Source organism: Triturus cristatus, chromosome 11 (assembly GCF_964204655.1).
Source record: "Triturus cristatus chromosome 11, aTriCri1.1, whole genome shotgun sequence".
Classification (NCBI taxonomy): domain Eukaryota; kingdom Metazoa; phylum Chordata; class Amphibia; order Caudata; family Salamandridae; genus Triturus; species Triturus cristatus.
This window is the reverse complement of record NC_140594.1, coordinates 392,392,331-392,410,571: the sequence shown is the minus strand read 5'-3', so window position 1 is coordinate 392,410,571 and position 18,241 is coordinate 392,392,331. Positions and strand designations below refer to the sequence as shown.

General features: G+C 45.2%; 1 protein-coding gene across 2 annotated transcripts in view; it reads left to right on the top strand.

Moving 5' to 3' along the window:
* GGCX (gamma-glutamyl carboxylase) overlaps window positions 1-18,241 on the top strand; it is a 255,538-nt gene that overhangs the window by 69,428 nt on the left and 167,869 nt on the right. For both annotated transcript variants that reach the window (XM_085634968.1, XM_085634969.1), the window contains exons 3-6: window positions 6,975-7,133; window positions 8,693-8,858; window positions 9,368-9,446; window positions 10,726-10,832. In XM_085634968.1, the coding sequence (XP_085491094.1) occupies window positions 6,975-7,133; window positions 8,693-8,858; window positions 9,368-9,446; window positions 10,726-10,832 (511 nt within the window). The remainder of the gene's footprint in view (window positions 1-6,974; window positions 7,134-8,692; window positions 8,859-9,367; window positions 9,447-10,725; window positions 10,833-18,241) is intronic.

Genomic DNA, 18,241 nt, shown 5'->3' with positions numbered 1-18,241 from the left:
GACCTGTCCAAGCTAACGTCCATTACTGTATTACAATCTCCCCCTATAATCCATGGATACAGTTCCCATCCCGTCAATGCCATATTTAACATACCCCAGTACTTGTCTTGTTCAAAATTAGGTGCATATACGTTACCCAGAACCACAGGTTGGCCGTCTAACATCCCCCGCACAAATATGTATCGCCCTTGTTTATCTATTCGCTACTCCAGCGCCATGAATGGCACTCCATGTCTTACCCAGATTGTAGCCCCCCTCGCAAAACTGGAGTACGAAGTGGAAAAGATCTGTCCTCTCCATTTCTTACAGAGCTTTACCGCTTCACTGTCCACTATATGAGACTCCTGCAGGTACACTATCTGGGCTTTACGGCGCTGCAACTGCTCGTGTATTCTGTGTCGCTTCTGCACAGAACCCAATCCCTGAACATTCCATGTCAGTATGGTGTATTTACCAAGTGTATGCATTGCGGTTCAACCTGCACTCGCTTAACAGCGAGTGGATTTTCCAGGCCCCTGTGCCTAAACAAATCAACATCTGCAATAGCACCGTCCCCCCTCCCCCCCCAAACCCAAATACTCGGTCCGGTCGAAGAACTATACCGGACCAAACAACTCAACTGAACATATAACAATATGTTAAGTACATAAAGGGCTTTCGCCATGTGGGGGACATTGGTGTGTTCTCCGTCTCAAAAGTACATATAAGCTCCTACGGAACCCTGGGCCATATGAGCACGCTACTACTCAAAACAATCGCACATGTACTTAAATCACAGCTTACAAACTCATAGTACAGTCTCAGGTACAATATAAGTAAGGGCCAAGTTAACCATATAGGTCCTTAATTGTCTGCGGGGTCTACGAATACTAGGATGGTACTATAACTTTGGCTGGAATGTAAATCTCCAGTCAAATCTGTAGTTACAGTATGCCATGAATGAGAGGCTACTGGTAAGGGCTAATAGTATCCTTGAGGGGCTTATCTCTCAGGCTTCTCTTGGGCGCAGGTTTCACACGTTGTTACATATTACTGAATATGTGAATTAATCTCTCGCCACCAAATGTAACGTTTAACTAGATCAATAGGTTTATGGATTCCTTGATCTCTAACCAGTGGGCGATCATGACATTCACATAAGGCCTTTTCTTGGTTGTCTTTTGTTGGCAAGAACAATGCTCCATATTGGGGAGGTTGCTGATTTAATCTTTCTCTTCGGGTTCTTGTTTTGATCAGGTTAATATTTTGTCAGGAGTCAGAGCTTTCCTGACTTCATCTTCGAGGCCAGCTAATGAAACGGTACACACAATATTTGTTTCTGGAATTATGGGTTGTACCTTGCCTGGATGTTTGTGTGGTTCTGTCTGGATTCTGGACAAGGCAACCACCTTTCCATTTTTATTTCCTGGATGCCAGGTTATCACAAAGTCAAAACCAGCAAAATAAAGGGACCATTGAAATTGTTGTAGTGTTAAGGCCATTCATACTAGCCGACCCGGAGTGTACAGGAGTGATAAACATTGTCTCTGGGGTTGGGAGGGGGCGTCACTTTTTTATGTTTCACTCTATGTACAAAGTGAAAATTGGGGGGCCTTTGGTCTCCAGTGGAGCAGAGAAGTCATATCAGTTTTCTGTAACTTTCTCTCTCCATCAGGCAGGGGGAAGCCGGTCCAGGTCTTGGCTGTCATGTGCAACTGCAACACGCAGGGCTGTGTGAGGTGACAGGCACTGCATCAAGAAGCAGTAAAACTCTGGCAGTGGCATGACCTCCTAGGGATATTTCGGACAACCATATTTGGTGGGCTCCCATTCAGTCTTCAGTGGCACTGTGGTCTTCTGTATGCCTTACCACCACTGCCACTTCTGCACTGAATTCTGAAGAAAATCTGGCGGGACTGAGCTCAACTCATCCTGATAGCGCCAGATTTGGTTAGGAGAATGTTTTTCTCCAACCTGTTGAGCCTGATAATTTTTCCTCTGTTATGTCTATCTTTTTCAGAGGAACTCCTTTCCCAGCAACAGGGAAGGTCTCTGCACCTGAGCCTCCACAACTTAAATCCGATGTTTGGAAATTGAGTGGAACCAAGTGAGTGGGTCTGACTTGCCTGCAGAATTGGTGAATGTTATTCTGGAGTTTCGAAACACATGTACCAAATCGATTTATTTTGGTTGTTGGGGGCAGTTCATGTCCTGAGACTGTATTCCCCAATGCCATTAGTTCTGTGCATACTGCCATTGAGCTACAGATGCAACCGGTACAGAAGTTGTTTACCACCATTTTACCTGATAAATTGGTGATTCAGACTTGGGATTCTTTTCTACAGAAAGTGATATTGCCCTACAATGTGGGGCAGTTCACCACACTTTCTGCTTCCTTTTCTCCGCCATATCCCTCTAAGAAAGAGGAGAAGCTTCAGCACTTGGCTCCAAAGATCTGAGTGGGCAATCATCGTTTTGTAGATTTGGCAATGCTAAGAGAGGTCGATTCAAATGTATCACCCTGTGCATACATATGTGTTATGCCTTGTCCAACAAGGAGCCACCTGTTATGTTATGTTAGAAGGTCCCAGCTAAGAGGCGTCCCGGCGCTAAGCAACAGAAGAGCAGTACACAAAGAACGTTAAAGGCCTACAAGGACGGGAATAACTAATGTCTTGATCGCTTTCCTAAAATGGAAATAATTGGTAAGCCCTCGAATGTGGACCGGCAGAGAGTTCCACAGAATGGCAGCTCTGTTCCGGAAGGAGCGCCCACCTGCACGGATTTTTCTCACCCGGGGGATCACTACCAAACATTGTCCCATAGATCATAATGATCGTGTGGGAGTATAAGGTAGAAGATCAGACAAAATTTGGGGGGATGCCAGTTTCAGACTTTTAAAGGCAGTACAAAGTGCCTTAAACTCAATTCGCCTGGCTACGGGTAGCCAGTGAAGGCGACGGATGGCACTAGTCACTGGACACGTTCTGCGCAAGCCCAGGAGAGATCTTGCGGCCGCATTCTGGACTCTCTGTAGCCTCTGAATTTCGGACTTATTAGCTCCTAAATATAGCGAGCAAGCATAATCAAGGGCCTTAGGACTCATTTCTCAAGAATTAAGGCTACCACAATGTCATTAATGAGAGGTTTTCTGCTGTTGGACATTATCCAGGCTCCCACGTGGATATCTATCCACCCCCTTCACCAAGCATTGCTGTTGTGACGCTCAAGTCTGCAGGGAGGGCCATTTTGCCTGATCGATCCTGTAATGACTTCCTAGTGTAAGTGCACTCCTCATAACCTTTGCTTTTAGAAGTTACTGCTTTGGTATCTATTCTAAAGGTGAAGAATCTGCAGTTGGAAGCATCCATCTGAAGAATAAGTTACCTACCTTTTGTAACGCTTTTTGTGGTTGATACTCTAACTGCAGATTCCTCTCCACCCTCTCTCCTTCCCTTTCTGTAGAGTGGACTTCTGTGGTTCTAATACCGCCCCTAGATAGTTTTTTTCACATTGTGAAGCTTACTGTCTTATACAGTTGATCTATGTCTGAGTTTGAGTTTCAAGAGTTTCAAAAGAAAACTTAAGTGTGCTGGGGTGATGCCTATATATGCCTTTGTTCTGATATCCGATACTTCTGGAGGCAGTCAAAGCAGCTGTGGAGTTTGATAATGCCACTTACCAGTGCGCAGGAGCAATTGCTGAAAAGTTCTGGATCCAAGGTGACCCCTAGGGGGATATAAAAGGCGAGGGTTCTGTGGTTAGACAGAGTTTCCACCATACAGAACTCTATCAAAGTTGAGTAACTGGTTCCTCTCTCTTTTGACCACTTCACACAGTAGCTCAGTGAATGTGGATGAGCATAGAGATGTACTGCTTGGGTTTCCCGAGTCAGTTGGTGCTTGGCATATTGATCTGCCTAGTAGTTGGGCTGTCTAAAGGTGTATTGTTGGGAGTTCTGCCAATTATTGCCATTTTTTCGAACCATAGTTTTTACTAGATTTTTTTGTTATTGTCCAATCGTATTTTTCTTTTCCCCCATAGATTTAAATATGCAGATTGGCCCTTACATCCCCAGTCCACCATCTTACCTTAGGCTCTTCTAAACAAATCTGTGGGATGAGCTGCTCAATCAATCAATCAAACCGCATTTGTATAGTGCAGCACTGTCACCCCTAGGGGTATCTGGGCGCTGGGGCTGCGGGGACTCTGTCGAAAAGCCAGGTCTTCAGTCTCCTTCCGAAGTCTGCCAGTGAGGGAGCTGTTCGAAGGTGGAGGGCCAGGTCGTTCCAGGATTTGGTGGCGATGTAGGAGAAGGAGCGACCCCCGCTGAGGCTGTAACGGATGTGAGGGGTGTGTGCAAGGGCTAGCGAGGAGGAATGCAGGTGTCTTGAGGGTAGATGGAAGCTGAGCCGGTAATTGATGTACGTCCGTCCTTGATCATGTAGGGCTTTTTAGGTGTGCGTGAGGATCTTGAACTGGCATCTCTTCGGGAAGGGGGGTCAGTGGAGGTTTCTGAGGTGGGAGTGATGTGGTTCCATTTGGGGAGGTCCAGGATGAGTCTGGGAGCCGCTTTCTGTATGGTCTGGTGTCTTCTGAGGAGCTGGGTGGAGTGGCTGGCGTAGAGTGTATTGCAGTAGTCGAGGCTGCTGGTGACGAGGGCCTGAGTTGACTGGGATCCATCTGAAAATTCTGCGGATAGAGCTGAGGGTGTGGTAGCAGGAGGAGCTGACTGCGTTGACATGTCGTTTCATGGTCAGCTTGCTGTCGAGGATGATGCCTAGGTTGCGTTCATGGTCTGTTGGCGCGGGTGAGAGTCCGAGTTCTGCTGACTCTGCTGTTGTTCCATATGGATGTGTTTGTCCTGAAGATGAGTAATTCTGTCTTGTCAGAGTTGAGTTTAAGGCAATTGTCTCTCATCCAGTTGGCTACATTAGTCATGGTGTCTCGAAAGTTTGTTCTGGTGGTCGAGGGGTCTATAGTGAGCAAGAGGATGAGTTGAGTGTCATCAGCGTAGGAGACTATGTTGATGCTGTGGGATTTGACGATGTCTGTGAGAGGGGTCAAGTAGGCGTTAAACAACGTGGGGCTGTGGGATGATCGTTGGGGTACGCCGCATATGATGTCCTTGGGTTTGGAGGTGAACGGAGGCAGCCAGAGGCATTGAGTACATCCTGTAAGGAAGGAGGCTGTCCACTTGAGGCCTTATGCCGTATGCCAATGATGTAGTCTGTTGATGAGGGTGTGGAGGGATTCGGTGTTGAACACAGTGGAGAGGTCAAGGCGGATCAGGTGTCGTCTGTGGCAGTAATCAGCACTTAATCTGTGCTGGGGTTGTCGCAGAATTCTGATTGGGAGGCGTTAAGCAGGTGGTTTTGTTCCAGGTATTCAGTGAGCTGTTGGTTGATGGCCTTCTCCAGTACTTTGACAGGTATAGGGAGCAAGAGATCGGTTGTTAATTTTTGAGTTTGCTGGGGTCGGAGGAAGGTTTCTTTAGGAGAGGTCTGACCTCTGCATGTTTCCATCTATCCAGAACGGTTCCTGTGGTGTTAATAAAGCTAGTGAGTTCTGTGCTAATTTGGTTGATTCTGAGGTTGAAGAGACGGTGGGGGCAGGGGTCGGTGCGTGCCACGGAGTGGATGGATGTCATGATAGCCGAGGTGGCCTGTGCAGTGGGTGGAGACCAAGTGGTGATTTTTCGGCTGGCATGCGCTGGTTGGACGAGGCTGTTGACGTTGAGAGCGGTGGGTTGGGGGTTGAAGTTGTTGTAGATGGTGGCAATTTTGCGGTGGAAGTAGTCTAAGAGGGTGTCAGAGTTCTTGTGAGGGGTGGATTGAGTTCTCTGTGGCTGTCGGGTTGGAGAATTCCTTGACTATTTTGAAAAGTTTTTTCGTGTGGTTGGCTACTGTGCCGATGCGAGCTGTGATGGCTGCTTTCTTGGCTTCCTTGATGTGCAGGTGGTACTTGCTGAGGGCTGCTTTGGGAGTGTCTGTTGGGAGGGGCTACTTTTGAGCGCCATTGTTTTTTTGAGTCGGTAGCAGTTGTGCTTGCTGGTTCTGAGCTCTGGGGTGTACCAGTTGGTGTGTGTTGAGGTTTTGTTTGTTTTTGCTGTGTACTTTAGGGTGACTCTGTCGGCGCATTTGGTGATACATGCAGAGAAGTTCTGAACAGCCTCTTCCAGGTCGTATGAGGCTTCTAGGTGGGTGGTGCTGAGGGCTTGAGTCCACGATGTCTGTTACCTTGCCACTTGCGGTCGGGGAAGCTGTGATGTTTGGTGATTGTGTGCTGAGCGCCAGGGATGGTGAAGTGAACGAAGGCAGGTCGAACTAAGTGAGCTCTGTGATGTGGCTGAACTTGACTCTGTCGCTAGAGGTAAAGATCGGGGTTGAGTGTGTGTCCTGCTCTGTGCATGGGTTTGGTAACCAGTTGGGTGAGGCCGATGTTGTTCAGGGTCTCCAAAAGGGAGGAAGAGTTTGCGTTGTCGGGGTCATCGACGTGGAAATTGAGGTCGCCGAGTAGGTAGGAGTTGATGGGTAATGAGGCAGTGAGGTTCGAGATGGCATCGTAGAAGGCCGGACAAGGTGGGGGGGTCTGTATACAAGGGTGCCTCTTTTTTGTAGTCTTGCCGGCTGTCTGTATTTTGGAAGTTGATGTGTTCCATGATGGGTATGTGGTTGTCATTGGTGGCAATGCATTGGATGGTTTCCTTGAAGATGATGGTGATGCCTCAAGGGTTAAAGACCTACACCCTCTGACCTGAATTTATTGAATCCCTGCAAGACAGATCTATAACATGCAGCATCAAAGCTATGTCCCATGTGTGCAATTGATATAGTGTGCTATCTCCAAGTTTATAATATTCCTGCAGATATCCACCTTTCATACATAGCCCCTGATTTTGAAGTATTTATTACCCTTTAATGTCCCATTCAGTCCGTATTATTCTACCACTCTGTTGCTTACCAGGCACTCTCTCTGTCCCTCCTGCCTGTTAGGTTTGCTGATGGTGCTGGACATCCCACAGGAGAGGGGCCTGGGTTATCTGGATTATAAGTACCTGGATGGGCTGGAGGTGTGTCGTTTCCCACTATTCAACGATTTGGGCCCATTGCCTCTGGACTGGATGTACCTGGTCTATGTGCTCATGCTGTCAGGTGAGTTTTTATTGAACTGACCAACCCCCACCATAGTATTTCCATCTCTTGCTAGAGCATTTCACACACACACACCACATTACTCAGCCCTAGCTTTCTTGATTTTTCATTTCTGTAGCCCCCCCCCGTCTACCTTATTGGTCTTATCACCTTCATCACATCTGAAAACTCAGCCTGTATAAAGAAAGTAATTCCATTGCCAATCCCTGCTGTATGATTTCCCACCGTTCTATCACTGAATTGTGCTACGTCTCTAAAATACTACTTTGACTTTTTGCATTTCTGAACCTCACCCACAGCTATAGGACATCTTACATTTCCTATACCTGTAATCCAACGCAGTCCCAACTATAGACCTTCCCATTCTTCATATCACTGAAACACTAGCCCCAGATTTCTCTTCCTACCCTTTCCATTCTAAACCCTCTACGCATGCCCTCTAGAGAACTTGTTGCACCTTCCACCCCTAATCCTCCTTCTTAGTCAATGCTGTAGCACTTTCTGCCCTTCCCAACACTGAACCCATCAGCCTCCGGTGTAGCACCTTCCCCCATTACTTTCAACAGTCCAGCAGAACTCTTCTTTATCACCTCCATAGCCTTTGTACCGGTGAACTCTGTTAGCTCCTGTTGGAGCACTTGCTGCCAATTTTATCACTGCTCCATTTCATAGACCTATTATTCTTACTGTCTTTAAGTAATCCCAGCACCCGTTATAACACCACAAAGAATGCCTATGTTTCTCGTTCCTCCTCCTGTCCATCTATCAATGTGTTTCTCTTGCCACTCCCTCTCTGTCTGTCTTTTCCTGCCTCTGTCTCCCCCAGTGCCTACTGCTCTGACTCTTACTCTCCATCTTCACCCATGTCTCTGTCTCCCCTCGCCTCCTATTTCCCTCTTGTCTGCTATTCCTCTGCTAGCCCATGTACCTCTACTCGCCTACTGACCCCCTTGCTTGCTCTCTTGTCCCGCTTGCCTCCAGTCTCTCACACTCACTACCTGCCTCATCCGGCTTACTTCTGTTTCTGCCTGTTTCGGCTTCTTCTCCCCATTTGTCTTGTGTCCCCTGCTCCACCTCATGTGCCCCTCTCTTACCTTCTGCTCCTACCTCCTTGCCTCCACCTAGCTCTCCCCTATCACCTCATCTAACCACTTCTATTTCCTTGCATGTGCTCGTGGATCAGCTTTTTGCCCCCCCCCCTTATGCATACTTGATCTCACCTCCTTATCACCCATTACATGCACTCTGTGAATTATGCCTGTGTTTCTTTTTTCATGTGCCCTTCTCTCATCTCCCTCCTTGTAACCTCCCTGGGAATTATGAGTCTCACCCCATCTTTATTGCTGCCCTTATATTTTTATCTCCCCTGAAGGATATGTCTGTACTCTTCTCTGTATATCCCCTCTCCCACCCATTCCCTGCCTTTGACGGCCTCCTGAGGTTCATATCAGTGAACCACTTTTACCTCTATCCCAGATAATCACTCTTGTTTCTACCCTCTCTGCCGCTAAATTCCTCTGTAAGATTTCCCCATCAAGTCCACTTCTCTTCTCTTTCAGGTGCCCTAGGTATCATGCTTGGGTGCTGTTATCGTCTCAGTTGCTTGCTTTTTGTGGTGCCGTACTGGTACATCTTTTTCCTGGACAAGACCACGTGGAACAACCATTCGTACCTTTATGGGCTGATAGGCTTCCAGCTTACTTTTGTCAATGCCAATAGATACTGGTAAGATTGGGCTACGGAGGAGGGAGTGGGGGCTTCTGCCTGCTTATTGTTGGGCCTCTAACCCTTGTTGGGTGGGGTGTAGAATCTTCTCCCTGGATTATCTGTTCCCACTTGGGATACAGACCTGACAAAGAAGAAATCAGAGAGCATGGCTTAAGCTGAGGTTTCTGTATTTTTGAGGTTCATGCCAAAAAAATCTCAATGGATTGTGATATAAATCTCTAGTACTGAGAAACTTGCCCAAAGAATTCAGGGTTCAAAGGTCTTTCGAAAAAATGAACTCTAGCTATACATGGTCTGTAGAAAAATCCTTCATGTTTGACCGTCCTTACCAACCTCCTTTTCTTAATCTCGCTACCATTCTGTGGTTTGTCTCTAGCCATTTATTAGTGTTTTACCTTGATGGCTCCAAAAATGGAATTAGTAACAATCCTCTCCCAAATCCCTCTTTTTTTGAGTCAGGCTGTTTATAAAAGGTGAAATGATGCAAAGCGGGGTTTCTCCAACAGGTCTCTTGATGGATTGTGGAACCCTAAGAAGAGAAACACTCATGTACCACTGTGGAACTACACAATTCTACGTACCCAGGTAGGTAGTCTCTGGGCTGTTTAAATGAGATCTTTGTCTCTGCATACGTTATTATGTTCTCACTAGGATATCTGTCTCAGTTTCCTGGCTAATCCTATCCATATCAAAACCTGCATGCATATGCCATTCTCTGTAAGGGCAGGAAACAAAACACTGGTGCTTTAGTGTGCTTCTTAATTGACACCATATGGGTGCTGTTTCCAACTCCAATAGCCGGTTGATACTGCCTTAGTGAGAAGTTGAGGGCTATGATGAATGACTTGCACAACCCTCTCTCTCTAGCCACAAGTGGAAGGTCAACTTTATGATTCTCTGTACGAGTAGCAAAAGAGGATCTCTTGAGCTTGATTGTTCCAGGTGCCCTCCTTGTATGACTTAGAGTGAATAAAAGTGTTACTTTGTTATAAAGAAAGAGTACAGAAATTAAGCAAATGTTGATTCAAATATTGTCTTATTTGGAGAAACCAACAGACAAACCTAGAACGCTTCTCAATTAAATTAGTACAGAGTATGTTTTAAGTGAGTGTCGGTAGTGGTGGGGCTTTTGTGAGCCCAATTAGCAAATCCCCAAAACCTGAACAAAACCAAGAATAAGAAATCCTTAATCCACCTTTGCTAAGGGAATTGGTTAAAGAAATTGCTTTACGGATATCTGTGCAGTAGCATCCATGCATCTTGTTGAGACCTACTTGTGTAAGTTGTTAAATACACAGAGCAGGCCCACCCTTTCAATCATGTAGGTTTCTTTAGCACAGTGCTTCATGAAACACTACTATAAGCGCCTGGCACTGACGCAGTAGTAGATCAAAGACTTGAAAACTTAGATTAGGTGGGCAGTAAGACCACCTCAAACGGTAAATGTTTTAAACACAGGCATCCAAGCCTCCAGTCCACCACCTTGTCACAGACACTTTGCTAAATATTAGGTATTACTCTCCTAGCAATACCGTTAACATCAAGCTCTAACTAGCAGTATTAAATAAGGAATATTAAAAGCTATACATAATATGTTGGGTAGCTTGTTTTTAACAGCATCCCGCAAAAAGCATTGTGAAATGAATGCTGTACTGGGCATGCTCCTTGTCTGTGAAACTGGGGATGGTCCCTTGCTGTTGCATTGGATGGTAGGGCTTTGTAATCCTGTGCTAGTTAAGAAATGGTATCATCATTCTTAACAAGGAGATCATCACAGTTTGAGGATATCCTGGAGTGAAGTGTGGTTTTTCCTGATTTTGTCACTCTACCCTCATTCTCTGGTGTACATTTGTTTATTCTGCAGATCTTCATTGTTTACTTCATCGCAGGCCTGAAGAAACTGGATGCTGATTGGGTAGAAGGATATTCCATGGGCTCTCTTTCGCGGCACTGGCTCTTTGATCCTTTCAAGTAAGGACTTGTGGGTTGGGCGTGAGGTGTTATAAGAAGGATCATTTTTTATGTATCATAAAGACATCACTTTTGGGTGAAGTCTGAGTCCGGAATAGGACACTTGTGGTTATTTTTTAAAGTGGGACAGGTCACTTTCGGTTGAAGCTGTTTAGTGAAAGGGATGACTGCACTAGTGCTTTGATGTGGAATTGGTAGTTTTTAAAACTCTGATTTCACGTTTATTTACTAAATTTAAATTTGTGTTTACCGTTTTGTATCCTATTGATTTATTTCTGTGAAGTAAAAATCTGAAAATAAATTTTTCCTTGGCGTGTTATCAAAAGCAGTCTCCCAAAACCATGTCCCAAACCCAGGGACCTGGAATTATCATTTCAAATTGAGAGGGTTAAACTATTTAGAAATCACAATGGGAAGGAGTGTTCGATTTATTTTCTTTATTCTCCTTGTATATAAACTGTACAGGCTATCCCCTTTACATCATAATGCATTTTAAGATTATAGTTGTTTTACATTATGTAATTTACATCTTTATCAAGTGCATTCTGCTATTAGAACAACTGTTGAGCACCATCATCAGTCCATTAGTTTTCCACTTGGTTGTGGGTTTGTCAGATCTGCAGTCTGGTTCAACTTGTGATGAGCTGCTATAGGTATTGTATTATGTTCATATTCTTGGTTATGCCCTATTCATTTAACTTGTGAGGCCTCTATCTAGTGTACTGGCATGGGATTTTGCCCCTGTAACTGTTGAATGTATAGTTTTGGTTTTGCCAGCTTCTTACTTGCCTTCTCGGTTGATAGACTACCATATTTTCCTGCAAAACGAGGGGAGGACGTGTTGTTGTAACTAGCAGGTTGTGGGTGAGGCTGTGTGTCTATTTATGTTTCTTCATGGCACATTTGTATCTGTTTTTAATGGGATGATAATGATTACTGATACTTGTAAAGCAGGAATAGTTACCCTGCAAAGGGTGTCCCAGAACTAATGCAAATGCTAGCAGAACAACCATGTTTCAGATCTTTATGGAAAATGAAATGATTGACATTTGAACGAAGACGTAAAGAGAGTGAATTTCAATGTTTAGGTACCCAATAAGAAAAGACTCTCCCTCTGTGTTTTGCTTGGAAAATGTGAGGAAACCTAATCAAGCATCTGGGGACATAATCTCTGCCTGGGAATGTAAGGATGAATCCTTGATTGTATAATTGCTGAGCTTTGTTTGTAATATGCTCTAGCCCAGCAGTTCTTAATCTTTTGACTTCCGTGGGTCCTTACTTGATAATTTCTGGAACCTGGGGACACCAATTGAGTCATTATTTGTAGGTTGGGACCCCTGCTAAGCAACCGCAAAAAAATGCACACAAAATACAGAAGCAAGCAATCAAACCCATATGACATGGGTCTGACATATACTTCCAGTTTAGGTACTCGGGGAGAAAATCTATGGTCTATCGTACCTTAAGACCATTAACGGATTGCATGAGCTGATCGATGTATGGGCAGTGTTAGAAAGCCTTGGCCCAGGGTTCACTTATTACTCTTATCCACATAAAAAGCATGTACGCCTTGAGTATTTCTTGGTATCATCTATGTTATTAGGTAGGGTTGGTATATGGTAATATCCAAGAGTCTTTTTGGACCATGACCCTCTCATGTTGGAAATATGCCCTGTTTCTGGGGCTAGATGAAGAAATACATGGTCATTTGAAAGGGCACTTCTGTCAAATCCGGATTATGTCAGGGATATGAAACGGTGGCGGATCGACTTCTTAGACCTAAATAGAGGAAGTGCCTTAAATGCTATTGCATGGGACACTTCGAAGACCGGTATTAGAGGGGAAATATTTTGTTTGAGTTTTAACAACCAGAAGGTTAGATATATTAGAATTAAGGTATTACAAGATGAAGGAGGTAGATTACAAGGAGATCTCGCAAAGGCAAGTTTGTTTGGGCAAGCATATGGAGAGGGAGAGCCAGAATCCTTGATTTTCCTGAGGATAGCAGCTGTCAAAAGCTGAGATTAATAGCTTTTTTACTAGGTGGGCTGTAGAGCAGTATCAAGCATACAAAGGTGAAAGTAATGAGTGTAGTGATAATATAGGCAAGCAACCTGCCTTGAAAATTAGGTAAAAGCAAATACAGGGTGGAATCTCTGCTATCAATGATAGATGAGGCCAGACCGTTGGCAACCCAGAGAGTATTATTAGGGCTTTCTGAGTTGTATAAGTACTTTATATCAACAGGAGCTGGGTACCTCAGTGAATATTATTTACTAATACTTTAATCAAACATGCGTTAAAGCTCTAGGAGAAGAGGACAGAATTGTTCTTGTTTCACCAGTAACGATAGACGAGCTGAGGGAAGCAGTAAATTATTTGGCACTGGGGAAGGCAGCTGGACTAGATAAAATCCCATTAGAGTTTTATCTCACTTTCTTCCGAATTTTGCAAGGCGATATGCTCGGAACTTTCGTGGATGCCCAGAGGGGGGAATGAGCGCTTGAATCGTGGTCTAATACTAATATAGTCATATTTGTTAAAAAAGGGAGGCGCCCCCAAACATTGCCTCGTATAGGCCAATATTGTAAATTGTGATATTAAAATCTATTCCATTCGATTCAAAGAGCTTTATTCGAGAATTTCTCATAAAAGCAATACACACAATAATTGTTATTATCATACATCATAAAAACAATCAATTTAAAAAAAAAGAGATAAGTATAGTTACAGTAAATTTGCACAGTCCCAGTATCACATCATCTAGACGGTTAACTCCTAGGCAACGGTGCTCTGTCTAATAGACCATGCCCAACCCAAGAATTTGGCGGTTGCAACAGTCATTTGGAGACAGGAACTAGTGGAGATGATTCTCATAGCTACAGTACCATTGGAAATGTTTAAATTTCTGCAAGCCGGTGCTAACCAAGTAAGCCGAGGGGCAGTATAGGCCTTGCAGGAGAACAAGAAATGCCCAATGGACTCCTTTGTTATTCCACAAGCGGGACAGGTAATATCAGTGGACCCCCTCCATCTCCCGGTTAAAGACCTTAAGGGGAGGGCACCTATCCTCAATTGGAAAAAAAGTTTCCTGTCCCTTGGGTTAGTTATAATGTCCCAAAATGATTCTAGTATAGGGAGGGACTTGACCTCCAAAAATCGACCAGACATAGAACCTGCATCAGATTTTCTCCATGCCTGTTCGGACACATAGGCCCAATACAATTCCTTAATTGCTTGCTTACTAGGGAAGACAGCTTCATGTGGGGTATCCCATAGCATCTTTAGCCCAAGCGTACATAACAGTGCTCTAAGTTTGGTCAACCATTGGATCTTGTGAAAAACATCAGCCTTAATCACTGCTGCAAAGCCCTCAGCATAGTGCTTTAGTTCTGGTGTAGACCAGAGCCGCCTCCAATACAAGATCGGGCGTAATCTTGCCAGATCCCCTACAGCCTCCCTTCCCAGATCATATCTCATTGGTATCAAAGGTGTACTTTTAGGGAGACCGACTAATGACCTAAGAAACTTGTTCTCAGACATCTGCATCGAGTTAAGGTTACCAAATCCCCACAATTCTGCACCATATAGTGCAGATCCCAAAGATTTTGCTTCATACACCCTCAAAACTGGTGCAATGGGTTTCGACTGTGATTTCCTATGCTCAAGCCCAAGGATTCCAGACACTTGCCTATGCTTTAAGGCAGCCAATTCAATATGCTGAGCCCATCTTAAATCATCGGTTATATGAACGCCCAGGTAAGTGAAGGCTCTGACTACATCCAGGGGGCGTTGACTCAAAAACAGCCTGGGTCTGGCACTGTGATGCGGGTTAAAAAACATAAGTTTGGTCTTTGCCACGTTTACTTCCAGGCCATAATTCCCGCAGAAATCGTCAAAAATACAGAGAGCACTTTGTAGGCCACTAGGGGTCTTAGACAGGATCAACGTGTCGTCAGCGAACATCAAGATCGGAATCTTGATGCCCGCCAACGAAGGTGCGTCCACATTCGAAGCCAGCATTCTGACTACTACCCCATTAATAAATAAAGAAAAGAGCAGCGGAGCCATCGCACAACCCTGACGCACGCCCCGTTCTACTGGGAAATCATCAGTAGTCTCGCCCTGCGTGGCCCACTGTATCCTAGCGAAGTTATCCGCATGTAACCGCATAACCATAGTCAACAAGTCGTCAGGCAGACCCAGGCTTCCTCTTTCAGACCACAACTTGGACCTAGGCACCAGGTCAAAGGCAGCCCGCAAGTCTACAAAAGCAGCGTACAAGCTGCCTCCACCCAGCGCCACAGTCCGCCATTGGACCATAGTAAAACGGAACACCTGGTCTATCGTGCTAGTAGCCCTTCGGAACCCTGCTTGGTAGGGTGATAATGCATTGTGCTCATCCACCCATTCCATGAGTCTATTTACAACCATCCTCCCCACAACCTTTTGTATTGTCGCTATCAGGCTGATTGGCCGATAGTTCCCAGGCGATCCCCTATCGCCCTTCTTGAATATGGGAATGATGATTGCACCCCTCCAACTCAACGGTATCGGTGCTCCTTGGGCAACTGTATTAGCGAGGAGTAGGATGTATCTGCCCCATCTATCCTTATCATAAATAAAGAGATCTGCCAGTACCCCATCCATCCCAGGGGCTCTACCCGACGATACAACACTTAGAGCCAACAGAACCTCATTGAGGCTAAAAAATGGCTCATTTGGGTAGACATCCTTAAACCCTTCCATCTCCCTGCCAGGATTAGGATCAGCATATTGAGGTTTAAAGTATTTGACCCAATCCTCTTCCGGGACATTATTGTCAGGGCAGTCGGGCACACCGCCTCTCCCCCATCTAACAATACTCCAGAAAAGCCTGGAGTCCTTTGGGCCGCAGGCTTCCAGCAACTCTCTCCAGTGCCTCTCGTCCCACTCCTTTTTTGCTGCAGCTATGCAGTTTTTATAATTGCTTCTAGCACCCCGAATTAACACCAGGTCCCTGGACTCAATGGCGCTGCCCAGGGCCAACCTTGCCGTCCTGCACTGTGCATTATACCACTTCGCAGTCGTGTTAGGGGCCCTGCATTTGTTAGCCCTACCTGCCTTCTGAAAATTTGACTTGATAGTTAGAAAGAGTTTATCATGGATTATTGTCACTTCCTGTGACCCCTGGGTAACAGCGACAGCCTGCTCCAAGGCCTCGATAGCTCTATCCACCTCCCTATTTATACTAGCTATAGGGTCTTGGTTGGCCAATACACGGGGCCATTTTAGCCGGTGTGTGTTATTGGAGGAAACTTGTAGAGGGAGGCGTTCCCACGCTGTTCGGCCGTTCCCACTAGACAACGTCCACCATCCTTGGGAGATACACAAAGGATCATGATCACTTTCCAACCTATGGATAACCACCATATCATTAACCAAGTTCCATATTTCCAGGTTGCACATGACATAGTCTATCCTGCTCCTGCTGTTATCAAAGGTGCAAGCTCCCATCCTATCGCTCTTAGTTCTCCCATTCAATGCACGGAGGCCTCTTTCCAGGCAGATGGCATTTAGGCAAATGATGTCATCGGACCATCGCTTTATCGGATCTAAATCAAGTGGAGGGACACCCCAATGCCTATCTTCATCTATCCCTAGGCAGTCATCGCCTATATCTAGAGGTTCAAATGTACGATTAAAGTCACCAGCAATTATAATATTGTTAGCCAGGAAATGGGTGTCTAGGAGAGCAACCAGGGAAGCTAAAGCTTCTGACTTTCCACCCTTGTTACCCCTAATATATACAGTGTATAGGTCAAGGAACCCTAGCGATCCCAAATCTAGGTTTATGAGTTGGATGTCCCTACTCCCTGTCTCGATAACTCTTATATTTAAAGACCGGTTTTGCCGGACCCAAATCGTCAAACCTCCCATAGGCCGGCCCTTTTTACCCTTAGTGGCTGGCACAGAATAGTTCAAAAAGCCCTGCAGGAACATGGGTTCGCACACCCATGTCTCTTGGAATATACAGATATCAAAACCATTGACAAAGCCAACCCACTCTTGCGACTCATGTTTGTAACGCAAGCCCGCTATATTCCATGACATTAAGCTTCCAATCCCAACCCCACCTTTGTTAGGATCTTTCCTGCCTGGCACAAACGGAAGCGGTGGTACGTTAGAGGTTGTAATTGAGCCATTTCCGTCTGTGACACAAATCTCACCGACCGTCAAAACCTCCTACCTACAAATGTTATCATGTACAATTATGGAGTCTCGGTCAGTAAGGGGATCAAACCCAACTACTTGTTTGCTAGATGAATCAATAAGGGGTGCCCTCGAACCCCGCAACTGCTGTAATCTTCAATCGCACCCTTCCATATCTGTAAACAAATCGAACCTATTTACAGTCTCCAAGGGTGTAAAAGGTCTTAAATGCTCCATTCCCTTATTAGTATTTGTGTTAAATCTTAGAGGAACAGTATTCCACCTAAAGGGATCAACAACAGGTACTGAGTGTTGTGCTTGTACAAGGCGCCCCGTGTCAAAAGGAGTAAGTGGGTGCTTGACCACTTAAATAGGTTGTAGGAAACACCAGTGATCTTGGATAGAAGTATGTCAAAGCACGAGGTATAATGGAGTTCATTCCATTACCCGGAGGCCAATTTAGGATATAGTTGACCACTCGTGGATCTCTAAAATTAACCACGACCACATCTCCCTCGAGATCTTTACTTCTGCCACCCAGCCATGGGAGTCGCCGAACATGCACTATTTCACCATTGATGTTATTTGTTATAGGTCTGTATATACTAAGCCAGTGCATGATTTTGTTTTTTAACTGGGCAAACCCTTCCCTTTTGTTATTTGTCAATATGGGGACCCCCGTCAAGACGACCACATAAGGCACAGCTTCAGGGGGGAGTTCAACTGTTGGACCTTTATTCATTGGAACTCTTGTATATCTGGTGCTCCCCGCCCCCTCCTGCAAATTTCCTAGGAATACATTATCTGTACCTCTCATAGGTTCGTTTACGGGAATTATAGCTGGTTTATTTACTATCGTTGGGGGAGGAGGCCTTTGCTGTTGGGGTTTTGCTAAATTAGGAGGTACTGTTGTAGCTTTAGGGGCTGGGCTGTTTGGTTGTACACCCACGTTTAAAGGGGACAACACCGTACCCACAATATCCCTAGTTGCAACATCCTTGCTCCTAATAGCCGACTCAATAACCTCAAGACGTTTTTCCACCCTCTTTAGCCCCTCAATAATTGGAGAAACGAGGGACCTAATTAGTTGTTCCATGCTATCTGGTAGAAGGGTGGAGAGTGCTGTATTCAATACGGAATCAGCAGAAGAGACAGTGGGTGTAATGGAGCTATCTTCCTTGTCAATATGGGTAGGTTTATGGAGATTGTCTAATACG